Source organism: Balaenoptera physalus, assembly GCF_965194825.1.
Source record: "Balaenoptera physalus genome assembly, chromosome: 13".
NCBI classification, from domain to species: Eukaryota; Metazoa; Chordata; class Mammalia; order Artiodactyla; family Balaenopteridae; genus Balaenoptera; species Balaenoptera physalus.
The window spans coordinates 10,131,314-10,156,547 of record NC_138892.1 but is presented as its reverse complement, the minus strand read 5'-3'; the positions used below and the strand labels follow the sequence as shown (position 1 = coordinate 10,156,547).

The 25,234-nt window shown below is 41.0% G+C and overlaps 1 protein-coding gene and 1 pseudogene across 5 annotated transcripts in view; one reads left to right on the top strand and one right to left on the bottom strand.

Annotated features, from left to right (window-relative positions):
* Window positions 1-35: 35 nt before the first annotated feature.
* On the bottom strand, window positions 36-18,815 carry DDX17 (DEAD-box helicase 17). Of its 4 annotated transcripts, XM_082420039.1 has the most exons (14): window positions 18,427-18,558; window positions 17,855-18,006; window positions 14,438-14,588; window positions 13,650-13,749; window positions 12,898-13,031; window positions 12,528-12,593; window positions 10,971-11,112; window positions 10,432-10,592; window positions 10,168-10,340; window positions 9,713-9,823; window positions 9,519-9,580; window positions 8,174-8,233; window positions 3,952-4,194; window positions 36-3,114 (listed from the first exon to the last, which is right to left on the bottom strand). In XM_082420039.1, exons 5-14 carry the CDS (start codon window positions 13,021-13,023, stop codon window positions 2,609-2,611), a joined length of 1,650 nt encoding a protein of 549 aa, XP_082276165.1. In that variant the 5' UTR covers window positions 13,024-13,031; window positions 13,650-13,749; window positions 14,438-14,588; window positions 17,855-18,006; window positions 18,427-18,558; the 3' UTR covers window positions 36-2,608. The 4 variants fall into 4 exon arrangements, 3 of the variants coding, with proteins under 3 accessions (XP_082276165.1, XP_082276163.1, XP_082276164.1); XM_082420037.1 differs by lacking the exon at window positions 17,855-18,006 and having other exon boundaries at window positions 18,427-18,814; XM_082420038.1 differs by lacking the exon at window positions 17,855-18,006 and having other exon boundaries at window positions 3,958-4,194; window positions 18,427-18,814.
* Window positions 18,816-19,103: 288 nt separating this feature from the next.
* LOC309640812 (large ribosomal subunit protein uL22-like) overlaps window positions 19,104-25,234 on the top strand; it is a 47,550-nt pseudogene continuing 41,419 nt past the window's right edge. The window contains exons 1-2 of the transcript XR_014268580.1: window positions 19,104-19,155; window positions 23,756-23,864. The product of XR_014268580.1 is annotated as a large ribosomal subunit protein uL22-like (transcript). The remainder of the gene's footprint in view (window positions 19,156-23,755; window positions 23,865-25,234) is intronic.

Here is a 25,234-nt window from a genome sequence, read left to right as displayed (position 1 = left end):
AGTCAGAATTTTTTAAGCAATAAAAATCTCACACCTTATTGTCAAGTGTTTTATTTATACCTACAAAAGAAACAAGATGGTATCAAAAGGACAATTTACAAACTAAGAATAGTAACATAAGCTCTTAAGCTCTTAGCATCCTGTGCCTGAACATCATACATCTACAAATCTTTCAAGTCTTAACGCAACAGGAATGTGTTCAGAAACCAGCAAGGACATAAATAGAGAGAGCACTGATCCCAAGCAAAAGCCACCAACCTTTTAGATGAGAGAAGTCCACACAATGAATTGTTAGGGAGGGACTGGGGAGAAGCAGCCCCACAGCTTAATATAGAAATCCTTTCCCTAAATGAGTTTCAATCATGACTACAATAATTAGCATCAAATGAGGATTCTTCTGCTCACATTCTGAAGCAAAGGCAGAACCTGAATTATGAGTGGCAGACATAGAGGCAGAAGACTTAACTCTGGAGCTATACAGGAAAAACTACTAGATTTCAGCTGTGCTCAGGTCACAACAGCTTTTGAGTTTTGGGATATGCTGTTATTTTTTTATGATTACAACATCCCTGGTGGAAAAAGGAAAGCAAGCAGCAGACCAAATACTGCTTGCTTGCCCAGAGACCTTTCCCGCAAAGGGATGCTTTCAAGACTTGCAAGAGAGTAGGACACCCCCTGTGGTGGCACCTTTGTGTAAAAAAAAAAAAAAAAAAAAAAAAAAAGAATTTTGGTGTAGAAAAAAATGCCTACAATGGACTAATCAGTGCTTAGACGAACTTTTTTTAGGGGGGAGACACTTTGGTTTGAAAGCACAGAGCGGTGTTGCCATGTTTTTCCTGTGCCTACCATCCTCCCTCAGCCTCAACTTCTATAAGGAGGAGAAAAAGAAGTTAAGAAAGAAGAAAGTGGGGGCGGTGGGGGGAGATGTCAAAGTTCTCACACGCATACATTTCAGCTTATGCTGACAACCTACCTGTATGTCTGTCGCACATTCAACCACACTTTCAGTACCCCTCAGAAACAATCCCTTCTCTCTCCCTGAAGAATTTTACGAGGAAAACAAAAACAAAAACCTCAAGTATTTAGATATTTTGATCTTACAAACCAGCAAGCACACTCAGGCCTAAGCCAAAGAATGCAGTGGAGGCTCCCCCCTTTAACTACACTGTGAATGAACAATATCGATAACAATATTAAAAAATTAAGTCCCACACTAGATACGAAAAGATTTCTGAGGCTGTCTGATCTCCCTGTCCTGTTACAGTGAACACAAGAGCAGAAAATTCTTTCCAGGCCCATCTGCTATATGAAGTCTCAGTAAAACAGTTGGTATTACTATGAAGGGGACAATCTCACCTACCTTTCAGGTGGAGGAAAAGTAAAAGGACTTGGACTTTAGTCCTCTGTAACTTTTCTTAAGCACTACCTACCTGTAAAAAGCTGAGTGCAAAAGGATGCTGAGGAAAATTTGCACCCAAAAGCTGTTACAAAGCACTGCAGAGAACGGGAGTATGAAGAGAGTAAGAGTTCTTAATAAACCCTTAAGACCCTTCAAGATAACTTGGCCAAAAGGGCTGAGTAGCTGGCAAAGGGTTGCTTTTACTCTAGCTCTACAAATACTGAGTTTAAAAAGAAAACCTGCCCACGGAGTATACTGTTTATAATTAAACGTGGTTCTCACTCTGCAGGTGAATGCATATTTAACTGGTTCATAAATTTCCAGTGAGCATTTATGTTCATTCTGCTCACAGCAGCTGTCTGGTTGGAAAATGAATTTCACAGATGGTCCCTGGTAATATGGGGAAGAAAAATAGGCAGCTTCCACCCAGATGCTGAGATGCTACATTTAACCATTACAATAAACATTTGGGGTTTTTAATTTAAAGGATACACTTAAAAAAACTCAAGACTCAGCAATTTAATTTCTAACCTGACAACTAAAATGGTTATTTTTCAGTAATTGGGAAGGGGGAAGGCAGAGTGTAAGGGAGACAAAGCCAATTAGGAATTTTTAAAAATACTGTCAAATGCACTTAACAAGCAATCAGCCAAAATGACAATGGCAAAGCACTGTCTTAAAAACTCATCAGGCCTGAGGAACCCTGTTCCAGCTTGAAAAAACATTAAAAAGCATTACAGAAAATGTGCAGGGAACTCCCTCTTGGTTTTCTATTCCAGTAACGAGAGCAATTTAAAGCACAGATGCCGTCTTCTTCTGCAGAATTCAACCCTCTACCCTCCCCCCTACCCCAACTCAGGACAACAAAAAATGGGCTCCCACAAAAGGGCCTAACACCTTACTTTTTAAGATGAAAAATAGCTCAAACATCCTCAACATGCAAGAAGTTGGAGGGAAAAAAATCTCTTCCAGTCGGCTATACATATATATATACTTTTACAAAATCTGTTATTACAGACTGGATCATTTTGGCAGGCAGAAAAAACCTGGCAGTGAATTCTAACTAATCTGCATGAAAGACAAATCACAATGGTTGGGGAAAAAAATTAAAAAAGAAAAAGAAAGAAAAAGGGAAGAAGAAAAAAAGGAAAAGATAGCGTTCCTTTAAATGTAGTTAAGTCTGCACAAGTCACTACCACCTGAGTGGCTTCATTTACGTGAAGGAGGAGGGGGAGGAGGAGGGGGTGGGTACTGGTAGGCAGTCTGCCCCATGTAACCTATCATATTGGTAGCTCCCGGAGGCTGTGCAAACTGTTGTGACATCAGTGGCTGTGGCTGCTGCCCAGACCGGCCCATCCCACTAAACTGCTGGCTAGAGCTCTGTGAACTTCTCCCAGTTGAGGTGGTGCTACTGGCCCCGTAAGTGCCAGCACCATATTCTTGGGCTGTGTAACCACTGGTGCCATAAGCAGCTGCCCCATAGGTGCCTTGACCATAGGTGTATTGGCCTGCTTGTGCTCCAAAGGCAGAATTTGGACTTCCATAGCCACTACCGTTAGCATAACCGGCTCTATCGGTTTCACCACGATCCCGATAGCTTGCAGAGTCTCTCCGGCCACCATCTTTGACCCCTCGAAGCCTCCGGTCACACTCATCCTGATACATCAGATTGGGATTGTTGGCTGAAGAAGTGGTCCGGTATCGAGAACGACCTCCTGATGAGGACACAAGGAATTTTCAATGCTACATATATGATCCAAACATAACCACATGTAAAAATGCTACTCAGTACAAAAGTATTCAATATTCTTTCTTGACCTTTAATTAAGCGCTAGGCCAGCTTCCAAATCAGCACTTTATACTCAAAAGAACGGTGAACATTATTAAAGGATATTCAACTTCTCACCTCTTAGGCCCTTTCTTTATTTGAGGATTACCAAGAAACACACTCTTAAAAATGTAAGAAAAATGGTAAGGAAGGTGTAAAAAACAAAAAAAGGCATGCAGCTAAGTTCATACGACCACGAAGGGATCCTCTACTAGTGCACACTGGTTCTCAAATGTTGCTTTGAAGACCTAACTGCATCAGAATCATCTCACAAGTTTTAGGGAAAAAGTTCAGGTTTCTAGTTCAATTCCAAACCCACTTAAAAAAAACAACAACTGCATTTTAAAAACCTCGAAGGGAATTCTGATGTAAAGCTCCAACATACAGTAAGTGGGGGGAAAACATCCTATCAAACCTATCAAACTTGTAGGCAGGAAACCCAGATCCTACTATATTTTGCAACTGTCAAATTCAGATCCAGTAACTACGCCTGTCTCTACTACCATGAAATGGTATAAAATTACTGATTTCTCCATATGGAAAACCGAAAACCTAACATACTACTAAGGCTATGACAGGCTCCCAAACTTCATATTGTCTTACTTAGAAGAGATTATGAAAAATTATTAAGCAACATACATTAACCTTCACTGGCTTAAAAAAACAAGGCACAATGAACACACAAAAGATACCTTGGCAGTACCTGGAAAACTCCAGGACTTACCCTTACCCCCTCCTCCGCCGCCTCCTCTGTGGTCCACCAGCTGCATCAGTTTTGGATTGATAGCCTGATTAGCCTCTTCCAGCACTTTGATCAACTCTCTGGCCTGCTTTAGGTTCCCTGGGGTGAAGAAGGTGTAGGCGGTGCCCTTGTTGGTGCTACGGGCTGTTCGGCCAATACGGTGCACATAATCCTCTGAGCTGTTTGGATAGTCATAGTTGATCACAAACTTGACATCTTCCACATCTTCAAAGCCAACGATGAGTCAGTGTGTAGGTTGATGTGGCAGGGAAAGAGAAGGTAAAGGACATGCCAACAACAGGTGGGAAGCACGAATGCAGATGACAGCAAGAGGAGAGAAGATTAAGTTAGTAACCACTCTGAACAGGAACAAAAAAAGACTCATCCCAACAGAGTAAAAGAGGATTAATGATGCTTGGGACATGCAGAGGAAGCGGCATCTTTATCAGCTGTAAAATCCTAAGGAAATCTCATTCAACCATCCAAACTCCTGCCTCTTCTGTATCTTAACCAATATACTGACAGGAGTTGTACCAAATTCCAGTTCCATCCTTTTCAAAACTGGAAATGTAGAAGGTGGTACCATCCTTAAGCTACAAGGCCAAATCACTTCTACTCTGTTGGGAGAAGCCTGGCAAAATCTACCAGTAATATAACAAACTTACCTTTAAACCAGTCACAGAGCAAAATGAAAAGAAAAAAAAACAAAAAAACAAAAAAACAAAAACTTCATATACTTTATTACTACATTTTCATGGAGACTTAAGATATTTAAATTTTGCTTATATTAAAAAAAACAAAACAAAACTGATCAGAGCCAAAGTTAAATACACACTTATTTTCCTTTGCAGAAATATCCAAATTACCTTTCCTCTTTCAATTACCACAAGAGCACATTACACTAAAATTTCACTGTACTACCAAGCCCAGCTCTGCCAAATGAGGTTTTTTTCTCAACTCAAGGTTACTTCAACTCAGTCCTTGCTTCAATTATCAAAGATTGTCTATGTAACCTGGAAAATTAAACAGCCAAAGAGTGTGGGAAAAACCATGAAACCTTGAGACACAAGTTTAATGTTCTGTCCACTGCTGGGAATTGGATTGAATAACCTCCTAAAGCTTAAAGTATGTAAATGTTAGTGTAATGCTTTCAGCTAAATGTATATTTTTACCTACTTAAACAAACAAATTTAAGAATATAACAAAGAATCCTGATGTTTTGTGGAAAAAATCTGCATTTTACAAAGAATATTCAGAAAATATCCTAGATAAAACACAGATTTTTGTGATATAAATAATTAAAAAACATTCTCTGTTTGTTACCAGACCGATGCACACTCCCTCCTCCTTTGGGAAACCGCTGCAGCCGATCCCGTCTCTTTGCCTTTTATTTTTGGCGGCCTCCTTTCGAAAACTCCGCCTTCTGACACGGGACCACTGGAGCGCGGGGAGCATGCATCAAGGGTCCGTGGCAGTGAGAAGTCCCCACACACGCTCGCTCTGTGAACTGGCTTAGATGCTTCTCTGTAGCCCCATTTGGTTGCCAAGCGCCGGAGAACCTGGGTTCGGGTAAAAATTTCAGGTCCTCCAACGCCTCCCCCAAGGATAATTGGGGTGATTGTAGAAAAAAATAATTAATAAAAAAAATGTAAGTTACATCCAAAGGGTCAGACTGCATCTATTGCCCAGACTGGATTAATTTCAGGGGGAAAGGGGAGATGATTTAAAAAAAAAAAAAATTCAGCTGTTGTTAAAGGGCCTGTGAAGAAAGGGGCATTATGTCTGTTTCTTATTACAATAAAGGCTCCTCAGTCTTTACTGACCCCTAAAGTCCTGAAATCACACCAGAAAGACGAGAAGGCACTTATCACAGGGGGCAGCGTGAGTCTCCGGCTAGGGTCGTTGACGTAACAAAGGGAAAACAAAAATTTACAGGGCCAGGATGGATGTGAGACGGGGGGAATGGGGAATTATGCTCCATGACCACATCTTCAGGGCTAGGACAATGCTCCGTACTCACTCCCACAGTGTATGACCACAGGCAGCAGAGCAGGTTGAATTATTGCGCTGGATGCACAGATGTGTGCTTTCCTAGCAGAAAGCACTGGGGACTGGAGTCAACAGTTCAGCTATCAACACTTGGGAATACTTCTGGAAGGGTTCAATAGGGGGCAGACATGGTGCAAGTTCTTCATACTAGAAAGGTGGCTTGTGTGTGCACAGATATAGCTGGCTGAGGGCACATAAGAGCAAGCGCAGAACTTGTTTCTCTCCAGTCTAGTCTAGCCTGCCCTGATGTTATTTGTGCACTGTCACAATATTACCTTGGTGTCTTTAGAGAAGATGCTGTTGCAGGGTAAGAAATCAAAAAGTTAATGTTTTGGCCAGCTGCCCAGGGTAAGAACTTTTTGTCTGACAAGCCCTATGACATGGCCTGAATCTCCAATCACTAATTGGGAGGGGCTGAGACTAGCCAATAGGCTCATCTAGAGCTGCTTCGGGCCAATGTAGATTTGCCTCGGCCATGTACTGAGTGATCTGCAGCTGCTATCAAAGCTTCTGTTAAAAAACAAAACAAAATAAATTCAATACTTTTAGTTTAACAGTGTGTAGTTTAAACAAAAAAAGGAAAAATAAAAAATATCCCACTGGAAAGGGAATAAATAGTGGTTTCCGGAGGATGACTATTATAAAATTATGGGAATCGAAGAACTTACCTGAAGGGAACATTTAAGAGGCCATCGCTCGACAGGAAGTGAAAAAAGGCCTGGTGACTCAGCTGAAAATTGCACCCCTGTCTAATGAGGTAGAAGCCTTCACTTTCCAGGATCTTGTAGGACCTTGGTCAGCATTCTGCCATTTTGGTGGGTTTTCCCCTTCCTTTTGATTTTTTTACAAGGCAGCAAACAAAGGGGCCCAAAACAAGCACTGATGTTGAGTAACAAGAAACAGACTCAGATACCTTCCCTCTCCCCTCTCTTGGATGAGTGGGGGTGGGACGAAGAGTCTAAGTTATTCTAATGGCAGCCAATTGATTTGGTTTAGAAATGCAGGGGGACATGGAACAAATATTTTAAATTGTCTAGGCAAGATGCACAAAGAAGCTACCAGCACATAGCAAGCCTGTTTAAAAACCACCATCACTGAAAGCTTTTATGTAAACTGCTTTCAGGCCTCAGCCTCTTCTCCCAACAGGTCCAAGTTCTAACCGCACAGATCCAGACATGACCTCAGAGGGCAGAGACAATTTTTCAGTCATGGCTGCAAGTCACCACCTCTGAAGGAGGGAATGATGAGTGCAATGTTTAAAAAGCCTTCATTACTTCTGTATTCCAGTTTGAATACTTGCTCTCTTTATGCTGAATATTATAAGGGAATATGGTGCTTCTCGCCTTCCTGGGCAAGAAATTAGTATCTGTCAATAATTTAAAAATATCTTTGTGACAGAAATACTCTATCATTTTTTAAAATATAAGTTTTGAGTTACACCTGTTTTGCTCAGAATAATGGGCACAAAATATCTCTGTATACCTTAACTCGTAATGGACTGAAAACTCCAGAACATCAGCTTCAAATTAAGTTCTTAAATTGGAAGACAGCGCATCGATGATATGAGTATGGGTGGGAGGAGGGGATAACTGAGTGCTCATGATAGTTTTACTTCAGTAAATTAAATTGGGCAACGCAGATTTAATTGTTGAAAGATATCATATCTATAGATTTACTAAATCCCAAGAATATATTAGCATTTATGGAACTGGACATCCGCAGATAGATTGGTAGAGGGAAAAAAATAACTGAAGAAACTAGCTTCTAATAGCTAGGTTCAACTGGGCTCATTTTATTCACCCAGAATATAGAATAAAACCAGGAAGAAGTTGAGCTGTGCAAATGAATGTCTCCTCTCCCTCTAACGGTTTAAATAGTCATGCCTAGGCCTTGCTGCAGACCAAAGCCTGTTTGTTAGGAGCAGGAAGAGACTTTGAAAATAAAAGGAAAAAAACCCCCAAAAACAAACAAAAAAACCCACCAAGGTTAAAAAAAAAATCATGGGGGGGAGGGAAATCACGTACTTTGTATGTAATTCTTCTCTTTTAAATATTTAACTAAACACATGTATATGCAACTCTAATGTGAAAAGACAAGCAAATCTTTTAACCAAAAGATACAGATACCATTGACAGAGACACCTATCTATACAAACCTAGCCCACGGGAGGCTACATCTGTGGCAATGAGAATGGGAGCCTTTCCAGAACGGAACTCTGAAAAACAAGGATAATACCACAAAAGCCAAGTTATAAAATTAAGGTTACATCGTGATATATCTTAAAAAATGACCAAATAAACATTCCCAGCTATCTGGCCTTCTTACCCTATCATATTAAAACTTCAAGTAATGGTGTAAGAACACGCCAAGCTCTTTTAAATTTAAAGATAATAGTAATTCTTTTGAAAATATTTATTATACTCACCTTTATAGCAGAGGAGCAACAGATCAAAAAATTTACCTCTAATAATGAAGTACCATTAAAATTGTATGGCAATGTGTAACAAAATTAACATGAGCTGGAAATTTTCTTCCCTTAAATTATGACAGCAAAGTTGTCTCCCAAATAAAACAAAACCAAAAGTGGGAGTCGGAGAGGGGGTATGGAAAGGGAGGAAGTTTAAAAGATGTGGAATGAAAGGAGAAACCATTAACTTTGCCCTGTGAAATAACAGAATATATATACTGGTCTCTGCTCTCAGTTCCTGACACAGAGCTCCTAAAACCCTTGTAAAACAGGGATGCTAGGAGAATCTTTTATTCTAATACTTAAGTCTTTGACCCTGGTCCCTGAACAAGAGTTCCTAAACAAGAACAAGAACAAGAACAAGACAGGAATCTTTGTTCTAGTGAAAGACACTTGATGGGCTCCAGAATAGCTCCTGGATGGAGGTTGTTCACCAGAAAGACCAAGCCATGATCAGAGAAGCTTGGCACTTTGAGCCCCACTCCCAGAGAGGAGAGGAGAGAGAGGAGAGGAGAGGAGAGGAGAGGAGAGAGGAGAGGAGAGGAGAGAGGAGAGGGAGACTGAGTTAACGTGATGAAGCCTCCATTAAAATCCCACAAGTATGGGATGTGGGGAGCTTCCGGGCTGGTGTACATATCTATAAAGACAAGAACTCATTAGATAAAGAAAGGGTGGTCTAAGTGGTGAAAAAGTGGTGTAAAGAGCCAGAATTAATGACCTTGAAGTATGGTGGAGATGACAAAAATGCCCCCAATATTCAATTAACTAGAGCAGAGCTAGGCAAACCCTGGTCTTTGGGTCAAATCTGGTACAATGCCTATTTTTGCAAATAAAGTTTTGTTGGAACACAGTCAGGCTGTCTCTTTACATAATGTCTATGGCCATTTTTGTGCTACAACAGCAGAGTTGAACAGTTGTGACACAAAGCACTATACAGTCTGCAAAGCCGAAAATATTTACTACCTGGCTCTTTACAGAAAGTTTGCCAATCCCTGAAACAGAGTATAAGGACAATGCTTAGTTTTGAACTCACCATTAAGTACCCAATCTCTTTCTGGTTGACTCTTGTCTCCATGGATACACATAGCTGGCCAACTGTCAGAAGAAAAGAGCAAAGTACATGTTAGGCATTGTTGAAGTATTATACAACATTCACAACACCAATTTAGAAATTCCTACTGAACTATAAAATCTGAGGCAAATTAATTACCTCAGTGCTGCACTCACCCATCTCTGCGCATCCTTCGAGTGAGGTCATCACAGCGTCTTTTCGTCTCTACAAATATTATTGTCTTATTTTCCTTTTCAGCCATTATTTCCTCCATGAGTTGGATCAACCTGAGAACAAGACCAAACAATTCAGTCATCCAGAGAAGACCCCCCTACACATCACGCAGAAGCTATGTTTGCATTATCAACCCTCCAAAGCTTTAGTACTTTCTTTTCAAATTACTTTCTCTACAGCTGGTAATTATCAGAACTGGGATTCAAATCCAAGGATCCAGAATCCTTGCCTTTAACCACAAGCTCTGATGAATAATATAAAGAATGGACTGTTGGAAAGCTAGCAATGCTTTTAATGTTTCCAAGCCTAAAAAATACTGGCTTCTATAACACTTTAGTTTTGGAGGATTATTAGGAAAGGTTTATCAGCATCATCAAAACAGTGAAATCTTTCATACTTGTGGTCTTTTTCACTTTCCATGCAGACGTCCACAATCTGGAGGATGTTGTGGTTGGCACTCAACTCCAGATTGCCTACGTTAATCTGGGTGTAATCACGAAGGAAATCCTCTGCAAGCTGTCTTACTTCTTTTGGCCAGGTTGCACTCCACATTAATGTCTGCCTATCAGGCTATCCGGAAAGGAAAGGAAAGGCTTTCTTTTAGATTAAGTAACTACTACAGGCAAAGGGTATAAGACAACGAATTATCAGCTTTACACACCCTGATTTGGTCAACAATTTTACGAATCTGGGGTTCAAAGCCCATATCAAGCATTCTGTCAGCCTCATCCAGTACAAGGTAAGTACATCGGCGAAGATTTGTCTTTCCTGACTCCAGGAAATCTATCAGGCGTCCAGGAGTAGCTATACAGATCTCGACACCTGTAAAACAAAACCAAAGATCTATCCAACTAAGAATTCTTTATACACTGTTCAAGCCTCAGCAAACTAAGAAGCACCAACTCTGGTGGTTGTACTCAGTGCTGCAGAGCACGAACTAAATTTTAACACAGTGCCTGGAAAAGCATGATGTAACAAAAATTTATGTATAATCATCCAAACCTCGACAAAGTTTAAGTCTCCAGTCACACTGAACTTCCCTAAAATAGCATTTTAACCATATTTGAGAATTTCTAAGCTGCTAAAATACTGATTCCCCTCCCCCACCAGAATCCACTATTTTCTTCTTCAATTTCATTTACAGAAATTGGTAAAATGAGAGAAACTAATAATTCTTAAAACACTAATTTTTTAAATTACCTCTCTCCAAGTCTCGAATCTGGGGACCTTTAGGAGCACCTCCATAAATGCAAGTGCTCTTCAATCTAGAACATTTGCCATAGTCATCAGCCACCTGCTGTACCTGCTGGGCAAGCTCTCTGGTAGGAGCCAGAACTAGACACTAAAACAAACAAACAAACAAATCACTTGAGACACCTATCCCAAGTTTAAGGAGGAAAAAAAAAGTACAAAAAGGTTATTTAATTCTCTATTGTGTAATTTGGTACTTTCAAAGTATGTGATGGGGTGGGGAGTTGGGAAGGCAGGGGGTATAAGACAGTGCATTGGAGTGTGGCAAAAATTATGAGAACTAATACTTGGCATGTGGTATGATGGTTGACTTTTGACACGTGATTCATTACCGTTATGTGTGCTATGTAAGTAGATTTACAGACTGTATTACCTAGTTTTAACTAAACAACTCACAAAATGAGTAAGTAGCTATAAAATATTCCTGCAAAACCATGGATTAAATATTAGAAACAAATTGGGAGATTGGGATTGACTTATATACACTAATATGTATAAAATAGATAACTAATGAGAAACTGCTGTATAGCACAGGGAACTCCACTTTGCTGTACAGTAGAAACTAACACAGCACTGTAAATCAACTGTATCCCAATTAAAGAAAAAAAAAATTAGAAACAGATGAACAGGAAATGAGCAAAGCTGACACTTTTCTGACATCTAGTTTAAGCTCTTAGCCAGGCACATTAGGCAAAAACAAGGATGACTTATACACAACGTGAAAGAAGTTGGCCAAAAAATACAAAATTAAGACACTTTGAAACAGGTATCATATATACTGTTAACAATGACTCTCACTCGGTGTACTGATCCATTAGACATTAACTAATGACAATAAAGCTAACTCTATTAGCCATATGGAATACATTACATATTATGTTAATGAAAGGTAATGCATTATTTCTTGTTGTGAATACACTGAGACATACTATAATAATGTATTCACAAACATATACAGTGAGTGCAAGCTCTATTAAAAAAAAAGTTAAGAATGTACATTCAAAATGTTTGAAGACCACTACTGAAATCTTACAGTAAATAGCATAAATGAAAATGACCAAAGAAGAAAATCATGCTGCTCTATAAACATTTACAGACGCATCACTTAACCATAAAGAATACACATCCCAAACCCGACTCAGACACAGGGCAAGGATCTCATTTCATACTTTTTTATCCCTCATAGCATCAATGAGCAATTAAGAATCGCACTTGAATTTAATGCAGAGTAAATGCCTCTATTTGAAGGTAATGGGCATAATGGTTAAAAGTAAGAGTGGTTCAAATTCAAGCGCAGCCATTTAATTCCTATATGACCCTGGGCAAGTCATTTAATTGCATTGTGTCTAAAATTTATCAGTCAGATAGACATATTCTCTCTTCCAGATATGGAAGGTAGGGTTGAGAATGAAATCTGAGAACATATGTAAAGCACAGTGCCTGAAACACAATAATCATTAAGTTGTAGTCATTCTTAGAAGTGTAAACAAACTAAAACACACTTACAATTGGGCCATCTCCTCTTTCCAAGTAAGGCTGGTGGTTAATATGAACAATAGCAGGCAGCAAATACTGGGGTGGGGGGAAAGAAGGACAGTGTTATACCAAAACTAAGCATTATATTAATTGTTCTAAATTATCACAGTAATTGATAATGCCTAAGTAACTAGGAAAGGGAAAACAGAACTCACAACTGTTACACATATGTGCAATGTATATTTGAACATAAAATACTTCCACATATTTCAGATAGCTAAAAAAGCTGAAATATTATCCCTATCTGAATTAGAATTTCAAGAATTGAGAACATATGGAGTATTTACAATAGCAAAATAAGTTACCACAATATTAAAAATCTTCCCTTGCTGGTACATACCGCCAATGTCTTCCCAGAGCCAGTCTGAGCAATGCCCACCATATCCCGGCCACTAAGAGCCAAGGGAAATCCCTGGCACTGAATTGGAGTTGGTTCTGTGAAGTGCTGATCCATCAACACATCCATTACGTATTCTGTATGAAAATCGATATTACTACTTTAAGTAAAACTAAGGACCCACAGCCAAAAGAAATTTAAAAAACTGTTAAGCTCATTGAAGGCAAGATTTACCCAGCTTTACATCTCTCCTAGTATTGTTTTTTTCTTCAGTACTGAATCTTTGATCTGCTAATTATAATTACTACTTCTCAAGAAGGCTACTGCCACAGCCATCTACCCTTATCCTCGAAAACTTGAAAACCACTGCTCTGAAGTATTTAACATGGTAATAACTACCACGGTACATGGTAGTCACTTATTGTTTATCTAATTCAAATTTTAACCAGCTAGAAAGCAATTTCATTTTGCTGTTTTCTAAAAGGTAGAGGCAAAACCCCAGGGAAAGATGGGGAAAAAAAGCAAAAAACTCTAAAAAGTTCTAAGCAGAGAACACATGAGCATTAAGAATAAAACAAAAACCAAAAACCATAAACACACACACAAACAAAAACCTCCAAAAACCTTTGTGAAAGGTTTCTACTTGTCTTTTCAACAAAATCCTGAGCCTGGGTCAAAACCTTTAAATAACCTATGACCACACTGACCGTTCAAGCTAAATTAACAATTAAGATACTGGATTGAAAAACACTTACGTGGGAAGTTAGCATGATGGAAGGCAAACACAGGTTTAGGACAAACATCGCCTCCTCTTACTGTAATCTCTTTCTTTCGGCGTAGTTCATCAACCTCATACTATGCAAGACAACAAAGTAAGACAAATCAGTAAACAAGTTATTCTAAACTTGCAAAACTTTATGTTCCAATACAGCAGAACAATTATCATCAAATCCACAATTACAATGGAAAATATGTATAACACTTCTTATAGTGCTTTCATATGTGTTCAGCTTCATCCAACTCTGAGTCAATGAAGCAGGTTAGCAACCGTTCATTTTCCACATGAGAAAACAGTTACTCAGAAAGATTAATAAATTGCCCAAGGCCAGAAGTAGGAAGAGGGAGAAAATGTGGAACTTAGGACCAAGTACTCTTTCCTTACACTTTCTTCTGAACAAGTTACCATGTCATGCGTAGAGTCCAAAATAATCATGAGGTTAAAAATACAAACAGGAGTAAAAGCCCATGTTTAAATTTTTAATTTACTTCATAGATGGAAAGACATGACACCTCATATACAGCTAAAATCACGTAACAAATTGGTTGGAAAATATAACCAACAAATGAGAACCAAGTAATACATCAGGTATTACTGGTTTCTCTTGTATCAGCAATCCTAACAAGAACCAAGGAAAGTGTCACCACACTAGACTAAAACATGTAACAGCAACGGCTGTATATGAGTATACTCTGGCTAACGTACCTACTTGCTTCATTACTGTATATGAAAAAAAAGTAAATAAATGAAACCCCCCAAACTTACCGGAGTCAGCCTTGCCACTTCTGGATGTTCAACATAAAAATTCTTCTCAAACTTGGGGAGCTCACTCAAATCCCACTTCTTTTTACGTAAACGTTCCCCAGGATTACCAAACTTCTTTGGGGGAAGGCCACCACCACCTCTTGCTCCAAATCTAGAAACACCAACATTTTTAGCTTTTTAGTGTTTTTAAAGCAAAATACCTTAGGTGCCATAAAAACATGTAAAAAGATGGGACTCTTAAGATACTACCAGCCCCCCTCCAAAAAAATATTTACGTGTAAAGTGCTTAAAACAGTATCTGGCATAGTAAACACTCAGTACAAGCTGGCCTAACTGTATTCATTCAACAAATAGTTACTGGGTACCAACTACGTACCACGTACTGTTTTAAGTGGTGCTAGAGATACTAAAGTGAATAGAAGTCTCTACTCTTATATAATATTCTGAAATGTAGGTAAGTGAGGACATAAAAGTTTCAATTAGGGCAAAATTGTGGACAGGAAGAAAAACAGTTCAAGTGGCTCCATACTTGGAACGGCTTCTTGAACCCCTTACCCCTTTATACTGTGATGAGCACTCCTTTTGCCTGCTAATCTGCTAAGGAAAACTACTAGGACCCCTAAAAGACTGGTAGGCTAGTCTTCACCTTTAGTTTATGCTAATGAATAGCCAGGGCAAAAATTTATGATCTTTCCTTCCACTTTATCTCCACCTTTATCTTCTTTCTCCTTTCTGTTCACAGGCAAATAGTACTATTAACTATAAATTTGCTAGAAGAACCATTAATAAGGCTTATTTAAGGTCTTTAAATCTCTATTTAAAAATCAATCTTTTTGCTTTATCTGTCTTTCACAACAGACAAGTTCAACTGGAATACAAATATGGCCATTAGCCGAACTTGATACGTTCTACTTTTCCTAGAAGTATCCCAACACTAAGATGGTCTTCATTTCTGTATTTCAACCTATTAAAGTGCAGGGCGTTGTCTGATGGACAAATAACATACAGTATGTTTTCATCCCATTTCCTTACTCCTGAAAATACACTGAATTTAATTCTTTTCCACTCTCATTCCTAATATCATCTTGCAAGTGGTTCCACTTAAACATGTACTAACTATCCTAAAGGGCCTCAATTTGCTGGAATTCAAAGTGCTCTTAAAATTCTTTGGCTTAAAGACCCAGCTATACATTTCTCTAAATACACACAAAGATTGATGGTTGGAAATTTTACTGGGACTATTAAATATTTACATTCAAAAGGCAGAAGTTGGCTGATTCCATTTATACTACTGTTGATCAATATCTATGACACCTTCAATATGCCCTCAGGCTTAAGACTGAACAGACCTAAAACTACATGGATTGACCCCTCCCCCCTCACTTGCAAGTGAAGCAACTAACACAATTTTAAATAAGGTACTCTACAAATAAAAAAGCCAAGTCATTAGATTGTCAGTCTTGCAAAGAATAAAAATGACCCAAGACCGATTTTCAGAGATTGGCTGCCTAATTATATAAATTTATGTGATTCCTAGAAGATGCCATTTCAATGCTGCTGCTGTTGCATTCCAGTGCTACCCAGACCTTAAAATAATGACCTAGAATAGAACTTGAGCCTTTTCTCTTGTAGAATTTGAGTATATTTGTGCCACCATTTAAAGATGCACATATCCTAACCCCCTGCATACCATGCTGCTCATTTAATGTTTTTACCGAGTATTGTTTAATTTGGCTTTGCAATAAATACCAGTTTCGAAGATTTGTACATTAACATGCAAAATCAAGCTAGTTTAAATGTACAATGCACATTTGTACTGTCCGTGTACGTACACTACCTCACTCATTCCCCTTTCAAAACAATAATCCATTTCAGCTGTTCAGTTCAGAACAAACAGCAGCAATTCAAATAACACAGGAAATTTCATAGTAAAGGTAGAATTAGGGCACAGACCTTATTAAAGAGTGCCATTTTGTCTGAAATGAATTATTTCTAAAGTCTTTTTTTTTAACGTCATCTGATACTTGAGAGTCACTATGGGTGGGGTAAACTAAGAATGGATCAGTAATTCACTTTTTCCTCTTTTCAAATAAGGAACTTTTATTATTAAAGCATATATACAGTAAGATATTAAACCAAACACCCACGGTAAAAAAAACGACCATTATCAGTACCTTGGTAGCCTCCATGTGCCTATTTCAAGTTTACAATCCCCATTATAACTAGTACCTCGAATTTTAACCACTGCGTTGTTTATTGGTCTTGCCATATTTGTTAGTGTCCTTATGTTATTCTTCTAGCATTTAACTTGTTTTACTTAACATTATATTTGTGAATCATCCATGTTGATGCAAGTTTTTCTTTTTCACTGCTGTACTGCAGTCTATTGTACGAACTTATCCAGACATTTGAGCTGCTCCTAATACTGTCATGAACAACACTGTTATAAACATGGATACCGGGGTATGTGTACAGGGTTTCTGTAGGCCTAAGAGTCTAGGGTATAAAGCTTAAGAGAGGAATTCTGGGTCATCTTCATTTTACTAGGTAACATTAAGTTCTTTTTCCTAAGTGGTTGCACTGAAATTCACTTCTAAATTTAGCTATACTGTGAAACACTAAGCAAACATTCCACTTACAGCCCTCTGAATTTAATGCTAAAATCAAATATTTTCCTTCATAACAAGGTATAAGTCAAAGCAATCCTTTTTAGTTAGTAAATTAAGAGATAATTGAGGAGCTTGTGACTAGAAGGTCTGGTACTTGTGTATCTGAACCACAAGACAAAAATGTTTGAGAAAACAGCATTAACAGAATGCCTACTCCAGAGAGACAATTATACACAGTATCTCAATTCTGGAGAACAATGCAAAGGCAATTACTATCCCCATTTTCAAATGAGAAAATCGGCTCACAAAGGTTCAGGATCTTGCCCAAGGTCACACACACTCATATATATATATTAAGAAGTGGCGTCACATAAACTTTTTATCCATAGATTAAACTTTTATTACAAAAAAGTAAACAGCGTAAGTCAACACGGATCTCTAAAGCAACTTTTTCCTTTAACGGTGTAGGCGGGGACACATTAAGACTTGAATCTCAGTATCTGGGAGGACTCCAGGTTTAATCCTGTTAACTTCCAACCCAATAACCGTGGCATTACAACATCAAAAATTTTCAAGCTAGGCCGAGAAGTTAATGCTTCAGTCCAATTAGAGAAGGAAAAAAGGGGAAAAAAAAGACTGAAACATTAAAAAAAAAAAAAACCCTATAATAACAACCAAATCCAAAACTCCCTCCCCCCAAACGACCATTTAGAGGGCAAGTAATCCCATCGCTTTGCATTCCAATGTGCTTCCATCGAATTATTTTAAAATACGACTAAAGGTAATTTTTAAATATTTTAAAGACTACCAGTCAGCCTCTTAGTCTCTAGTTTCAAGCCAGGTTTCCAGTTCCATGAACAGGGAAGCCATTTCGCGTAAAAGATTTTCCCAGGCTGAACTCGGAGACCTCATCCTCTTCTCTCAGCAAGAACATCCGAGTTTCACGGATGAACACTAGGCCTGGAGAGATCAAATGACTTGCTCAAATCGGCCGGGCTCGAAAGCCGGGAAACGAAGGAGGCTCGGGCTGAGTTGGCGGCGGCAGCCAGGCCTCCCCTCCTGCTCCCCGCGGGGCTGAGGCCGGGCCGCGCCGCGCCACGACGACCGTCCGCAAGCAGGGGCTGGGGCGTCGCCAAGCCGCCGCCGCCCCCCATGCCGGGTCACCAGTGACCCGGGGGCCCAGGCCCACCCAGAGGCCCGCGCTCTAAACCGGTATTACGTCCCGGGTCGCCTCGCCTCCCACAGTCGGGAGCGTCGCTCCTACGCTCGCAGTCAGCTCTAAAGTCTTCCGCTCGACCGCAGGCTGCGGTCTCCTCAGGAAGCAACCTCCTCCCCGCCCCGCGTGCACACAAGGCCTTTCCTCTCCTCCTCCCCCCTTACCCTCCACGGTCACGATCCCGGTCCCGGTCCCCAAAGCCGCCTCCGCGCATGGTCCCAAATGGATAGAGATCTGGGAGCGGGGCACGGATGGCCGGGCTCGGGAGGGCCTGCGGCTCCGGTCTAGTGACGACCGATGGCGGCGGCGCCTCCGCTGTTGGGGCGGCGGCAGGCGCGGCGCTTTCTCGCTCCGACGCGCTGTCTCCCGTCGCAGACGCCACCGTCGCCGCCTCTCTCGTCGGAGACGGGAGCAAAACACAGAGAATCGGGGTTACAGAAACAGTGGGTAGGTTTGGCTACGCTCAAACCCGGCAGTGCCGCGGTTTAGGCGTCTCCTTCCTTCCCAGCGACTGCACAAAATGGCGGCCGGCGCTGAGACTGCTCCAGCTTAACGCTACGTACGCCGGAGACGATACGTAAACAGCGTCTCGGAATAGCCCGCGGGCTTCGCGGAGTACTACGGGTATTCTTGGAAGCATTTTACGTCAGTTGCGGAGGCGGGCGCACTTTGCGGTCGGTAGCAGAAAAACAGAGTACGGATCGGGCGTAGAGTTCTCGCACCACCTGAACCAGAACTAGGGGTAGGGAGGGGAGGGGGAGAGCGACGTAACATTCTTTGCGTCGTTAGCCGGCCCACTATTGCGAAGATGCGCAGTGTGCGTAACGCATTCTGTTTAGAGAATAGAGGATTTTGCCGGGTTCCGACACGGGACGGAACCCGGGCCTGCTTGTGTAAGTTGCTTTGCAGAGACAATAACTGTCCTCCATATTGAAGGCGTCAAGTTTCAGGGTCTCCAGGTGCCAAACGCCCAGGAGTGTCTTCAGGGTCCCTGGCTGGCTGTCCAAGATGGTCTTGCCAGCCATCTGGCCCCGCCGCCCTGGGCCTTGTGAGTCTGCCGCGCGCCCCGCCGCCATTTCCTATCAGTTGCCTCTCGCTGCTCTGTCGCCGGCGGCCATGATGGATATCCCTTGTCGGTTCTTAGGGGAGTTGGTCAGGCGCCGACGTCCCAGCTGAGTTAGATCACTCTTTGCTATGCTTGGTTCACACTGGAGTGCATTTTCTGAACAGAATATTTACACTGTCCCCGACTGAGCACAGTTAGCTAACAAAGAACGGAAATGTGGGTGGAGACCCTCTTAAGGTAAACGCTGAAGCCCCTTGGCCGCCATTAAATGGCGCTGCCTCAGGAGGCCTGTGGCAGGTCCCTAGTGCCCTCCCGAGACGAAAAGGTTTAAAAGCGGTGGTCTTGAGACCCTGAAAAGGTGAAGGCATAAGTACATGTTTTTAACCAGGCTAGGCTGCCTTCCTCTCTCAATTCCTTCTAAGATGACTTCCTTCTCTCTACCTGCTTCCTTCTCTCTCTAGCTGCACTTTAAAGTCTCATAAGCTTGGCCAGGCAGCGTCACAGAATTGTCAGCTGCTAGGGCCCTTGCAGAGCAGCTCGCTGATCGTCTCTTATTTTTACAGATGGGTGAAGGGGGAGGAGATTTGAGGTCCCTCATTGTAGGGGCTGAGTGATGTCTCCATCTCTATTCTGAGTGCTTCCCAAGTTATTAGAAAAGTAGCATAATGAAAGGAGTTTCGTGACGGGTCGTGCAGATGTCTTAGACCATAGACAAGATGGACAATCATGGATTCATTGGACAAGTGTTGAAGACCTAATGGTCCAAGCACTGTGCTAGGCACTGCGGCACAGCAGTGAACAAATGAGTCCCTGCGCCTGTGGATTTTACACTCTAGTGGGGAGATAGACAATAAATGTCAGGCAGTTGCTAACTTAAATAAAAATTAGAAGCATAGAAAAGGGATAGTGTATGTGTGCCTGTTGGGGAAGGTAGTATACTTGTGACATAGTATTTTACATAGGATGTCCTAGGAAGACCTTCCTGATCAAGTGACATTTGAGCAGAGACCTAAAGTGTGGGAGCTAGGCTTGCTAACACAGAGGAAGGAGTAAGTACAAAGGCCCTGAGGCAGAATGTAACTGGAGTAGCAAGGAGAAAAGACAGGAGAGGGCAAGATTATGGAGTTTGAAGGAGTTGTAGGCCACTTTAAGGACTTTATCTTTTCCTTCCAGTAAAATGGAAATCTCTGAAAGGTTCTAAGCAGAGTGACATAATAAAAGGACCCCTATCACTGCAGTCTAGAGAATAAATTGAGAGTGAGCTAGGACAGAAGCAGGCAGATTAATTAAGAAGCCAGTGCAGTAATCCAGGCAAGAAATGATAGTGCTTGGTGAGGTTAATAGCAGTGGATAAAGGAGAAATGGTCTGACTGAAAATCTAGCCAACGATTTCTTGATGAGTGGGATATGAAAGAAACAAGAGTCAAGGATGAATTTTGTAGGAATTGGCCAACAATTAAATTCCTACTATGTTTTAGGCTGTATAAGCCCTGAAGGAGTTGTTGTGACTGGTTCACAACTCTGTGATTGCATAGTCATTAAACTTACCCAAATGTGAAATATAATGCCTCTGCTTTCTATCTTGGTATGACCCACGTTGGTTCTTTGATAGTTTGGCTTATTGTACAGTTGACCCTTGAAGAACAGGGGTTTGAAATGCCCAGGTCCACTTATACCACGATGTCTTTCACTAAATAAGTACTATAAGATCTGAGGTTGGTTGAATACATGCATGTGGAACGTCAGATTTAAGGGCAACTGTAAAATTATAGGCCTCTTTTCAACTGCGTGGAGGTAGGACACCCCTAACCCCTGTGTTGTTCAAGAGTCAGTTGTACTTTAGATACAAGGGGTTGAGAATATTGAGGTCATTAAGTCAACAAGGTCACCTAAAGCAGTTGCCTTCAAACTATGACATAAAAGGGACACAATGGAACAGAGTTTTCAGGAAGTCTGTTTCCACATTGAACTTTCATATATATTTCTTTCGAAAATTGATATGACTGAGAAATATGTCCATAATTGCACCCTCCCACATTACAAACAAAAAGAATATTTCTCTTCTACTCAAAATCTTACTATGGACTTTGCCATGGATGTAAAAATCTCAGAGGCGACAAATAGAAGGACAATTAGAAATGCTAATATTGATGTGAAAAAAGTAAATGATTCTAACGACTTGGTAACATATCCTTTTGCAAATCATGAGAATTCTGGTTCTTAGTTTTCAACAAAATGGAAGGAGGACCACGTGGAATTTTCAGCTGATAGATCCTTAAAAATAACTTCTTAAGATAGATTACTGGATTTTTGCCATATAACTTGGAAGAAGATCAAAGAATTGAGGGACATTACCATAACAAAACTCTTTCCATTCCCACCTACTAAATTATGTGATCAAAGTTTCTCAGCACTTAATGGCTATAGAAAGGGAGAAAAAAATTGCCAAAAGTAATATTTTTCTATGGATACAGGATTTACTTTTTCTTAGTCTCTATTTTTTAAAAAAATTATTTTATTTATTTTTTGGCTGCGTTGGGTCTTCGTTGCTACACACGGGCTCTTCTCTGGTTGCGGCGAGTGGGGGCTACTCCTTGTTGTGATGCACAGGCTTCTCATTGCGGTGACTTCTCTTGCTGTGGAGCACGGGCTCTAGGTGCGTGGGCTTCAGTAGTTGTGGCACACAGGCTCAGTAGTTGTGGCTTGTGGGCTTTAGAGCGCAGACTCAGTAGTTGTGGTGCACGGGCTTAGTTGCTCCGCAGCATGTGGGATCTTCCTGGACCAGGGCTCGAGCCCGCGTCCCCTGCATTGGCAGGCGGATTCTTAGCCACTGCGCCACCATGGAAGCCCCCCTTAGTCTCTTTCTATCTTATTAAAATATGCATTTCCATTAAAAATTTTACTTTCTGTTTAATAGTTATTAAGAGTTGTAATATATTTAAATTGCTTTGCTTAATTTTGTTCTAATAATTGCAATAACTTAATCCAGAAGAAATTTTAATACACAGAGAAATAAAATTAAGTGATGAATAAGACATTTGATGTAAAAATATAAGTTAAAATTCTGGAAAGAAAATAAAGAGTTAAAAGAGGAAAAGGAACCATATAAAATGTTCAACTCTTGAAGAGCTTATTCATGGTTTTTTGGGTTTTTTTTTTTTTTGCCACATGGCATGCAGGATCCGAGTTCCTCAACCAGGGATCGAACCCATGCCCCCAAAGTGGGAGAGTGGAGTCTTAACCACTGGACCACCAGGGAAGTCCCTTATTCATGTTTTTTTAAAGGATGATGTTGGTATCAAATGGTATTTAAATTCCATTGGGATGCATTTCAAAGAGTGATGTGACAGTTTCATTTTTTAAAAAAAAAATAAATTTATTTATTTTTGGCTGCGTTGGGTCTTCGTTGCTGCGTGCAGGCTTTCTCTAGTTGTGTCGAGCGGAGGCTACTCTTCCTTGCGGTGCGCAGGCTTCTCATTGCGGTGGCTTCTCTTGTTGCGGAGCACGGACTCTAAGCGTGCGGGCTTCAGTAGTTGTGGCACATGGACTCTAGAGCACAGGCTTAGTAGTTGTGGCACACGGGTTTAGTTGCTCCGTGGCATGTGGGATCTTCCTGGATCAGGGATTGAACCCCTGTCCCCTGCATTGGCAGGCAGATTCTTAACCACTGCACCACCAGGGAAGTCCTGACAGTGCCGTTTCTTGAGAAGGAGGCAGAGAGATACAGGGGAGGGAGGGGGGGTGTGGTCCTCATCAGGAGGAAGGGGTCAGCCACTACCTAGTATGAATTAAGGAATTGGCCCAGCTCATTAACTAAAACTCACCCACAGCCTTAGGGCCCAGGAGACAGCACTGGAGGAGCAGGGCTAATACTTGCTCCGGTTGTGTTTTAGGACCCAGAGGGTGTGCAATAAACGTCCTGCCCTCTCTCCCTCCCTACTGGGTGACCAGGGAAAGGGTTTATTGTGTGCCCAGAGCTCCCCAGGGGCTGTGCATCATCTGTAGGTCTCTGGGCCTCTCTGAACTTATTTCCTTGGTTTGGAAAGGGCTTTGGAAAGCCATGGAGACAAACCCTAGGGCATGGGGCCTCTGGTAGAAGCTATACAGGTTAGCTGGAGACTCCGGGGACTCAGCCTGGAAGAGGGTTCAGTGCCTGCCCCCACTGTATAGGACATGGTGTCAGCTTCTCTGGGGAGACTGACACCTGGTTCACATCCCACCAAGACCACCCTGAAGTGAAGGTGTTCCTCAGTGGAAATCTTGTGCCTCGATATGGAAGAATGTACACTGGGCAGCCCCAAAAGTCAGTTCTCATAGGCTGGAGGGGAGGGAGTAGGTATATGCTAAAATAGAGACCAAACTCCTTAGTAGCTGAGCAAGAGTTAGCTGTGTTCATGTTTTTCAATAGGTTCCTCTGTGTTCCCCAGACAGATATAGAGGTGTTGATCTGATATGGAGCTGAGTCGAGAGTCAGAGAGGAAAGTTGGCAACATCCTGCTAAGAAATAAAATGGAAAGGAGGAGAGGTGACCCCAAAGTATGTAATTATGTTACAGTCAATTGTATTCTAGAAATACGTAGACTTAATAATGTGAAGAAAAACAAACTGGCCCCAAAAATTAGAACATAAGGACAAAGACAGTGAAAACATCAATAGGTTAGTTAAACACCAACTAGCATCTCTAAGATATTATATAATGAGAAGGGAAGCTCTGGTATTTACATAATTTTGATCACAAAGGCAAACTATTGTTTGCACACACTTGGAGGAAAACCAACTAGCATTAGGGTTATCTCTGATGAAGGACTGTGCCAACAAGGACACCAAGCCCTAACACACACACACACACACACACACACACACACACACACACACACACACACACACCCCTACCTGATCTGGAGTTGGTTCTGTAGGTACTGGATGGAAATCAGGTGGAGTCAAAAGAAGGGACTTTTGCTTTTGTATACATATGTAATTCTAGACATGTATGTTTGAGAATTTATGGGGTTGATGCAGACCTGTTGTTTCCCCTCAAAATGGCTCCTGCTCAGAGTATGTAAGTCAGTGTAAGCAGATTCACATGGCTTTACCTCCTCTACCTATTGGAATCACTGCAAAGACCAGTTCTCAGATTGGGAAATGAGGGAACTGACTCCCTTGGTAGTACTTGTGAATTGAATTGGGACTGTAGTATTCAGCACAGGCTTTTCGCTCTCTGCCAAGAAGGGGTGAAACTACTTGGGAAAGGGAGTAGAGGGGAGGTTGGCAATGCAGCCATTCAAGAGCTACCCAAGGCAGAGGTTGCCTGTCAAGACAATGTGAATGTCCAAGGTGCCGGACAGGCCTTTGTACCTGCCCCATACCAGGTCAGGTTAACCCCAGAAAAGGCGGCTCCCTCAGTGGGTACTTTCACAGCTTCCTGCACTTTTGCTTTGCAGCACTTAACCATGTTTGTGGTTATTTGGGTGATTTTCCCTGTAACTCCACGTTTCAGGGACTGTCTTGATTAATCATCACTATATCTGTTGTACTTGGCACCTAACTGGTGTCTCAATATTGGTTGAATGCAAGGCAATATGTTTTATTACTTAGGGATATATATATATATATATACACACATATATATATATACGGTATACAGTATACAATATATATATATATACCGTATATATATATATACGGTAAGAATAAAGAAATGCATAAAAGTATTTGACAACAAATTCAGAAAAGTGAATAATTCTGTGGGGGAGGAAAGAGAGTCAATCCTATAGGATATTTAGGGGTCTTTAATTGTATTGATAATGTTTTATTTTATGAATATTAATTGTATTATTTTGTATGCCTTTTTATCTTAAATACTTCAGAATACATTTAAAATACACATATGAATGAAAGAGGATGAA

Excerpts from the sequence above, each read along its gene's own strand:
- DDX17 (XM_082420037.1), bottom strand. The coding sequence starts at position 18,476 with ATGCGCGGAGGCGGCTTTGGGGACCGGGACCGGGATCGTGACCGTGGA. Across the intron at positions 13,032-13,649 it reads CCATCATGCTAACTTCCCAC|AATACGTAATGGATGTGTTG; the intron begins GTAAGTGTTTTT and ends ATTTTCATACAG. Across the intron at positions 10,341-10,431 it reads AAATTGTTGACCAAATCAGG|CCTGATAGGCAGACATTAAT; the intron begins GTGTGTAAAGCT and ends CTTTCCGGATAG.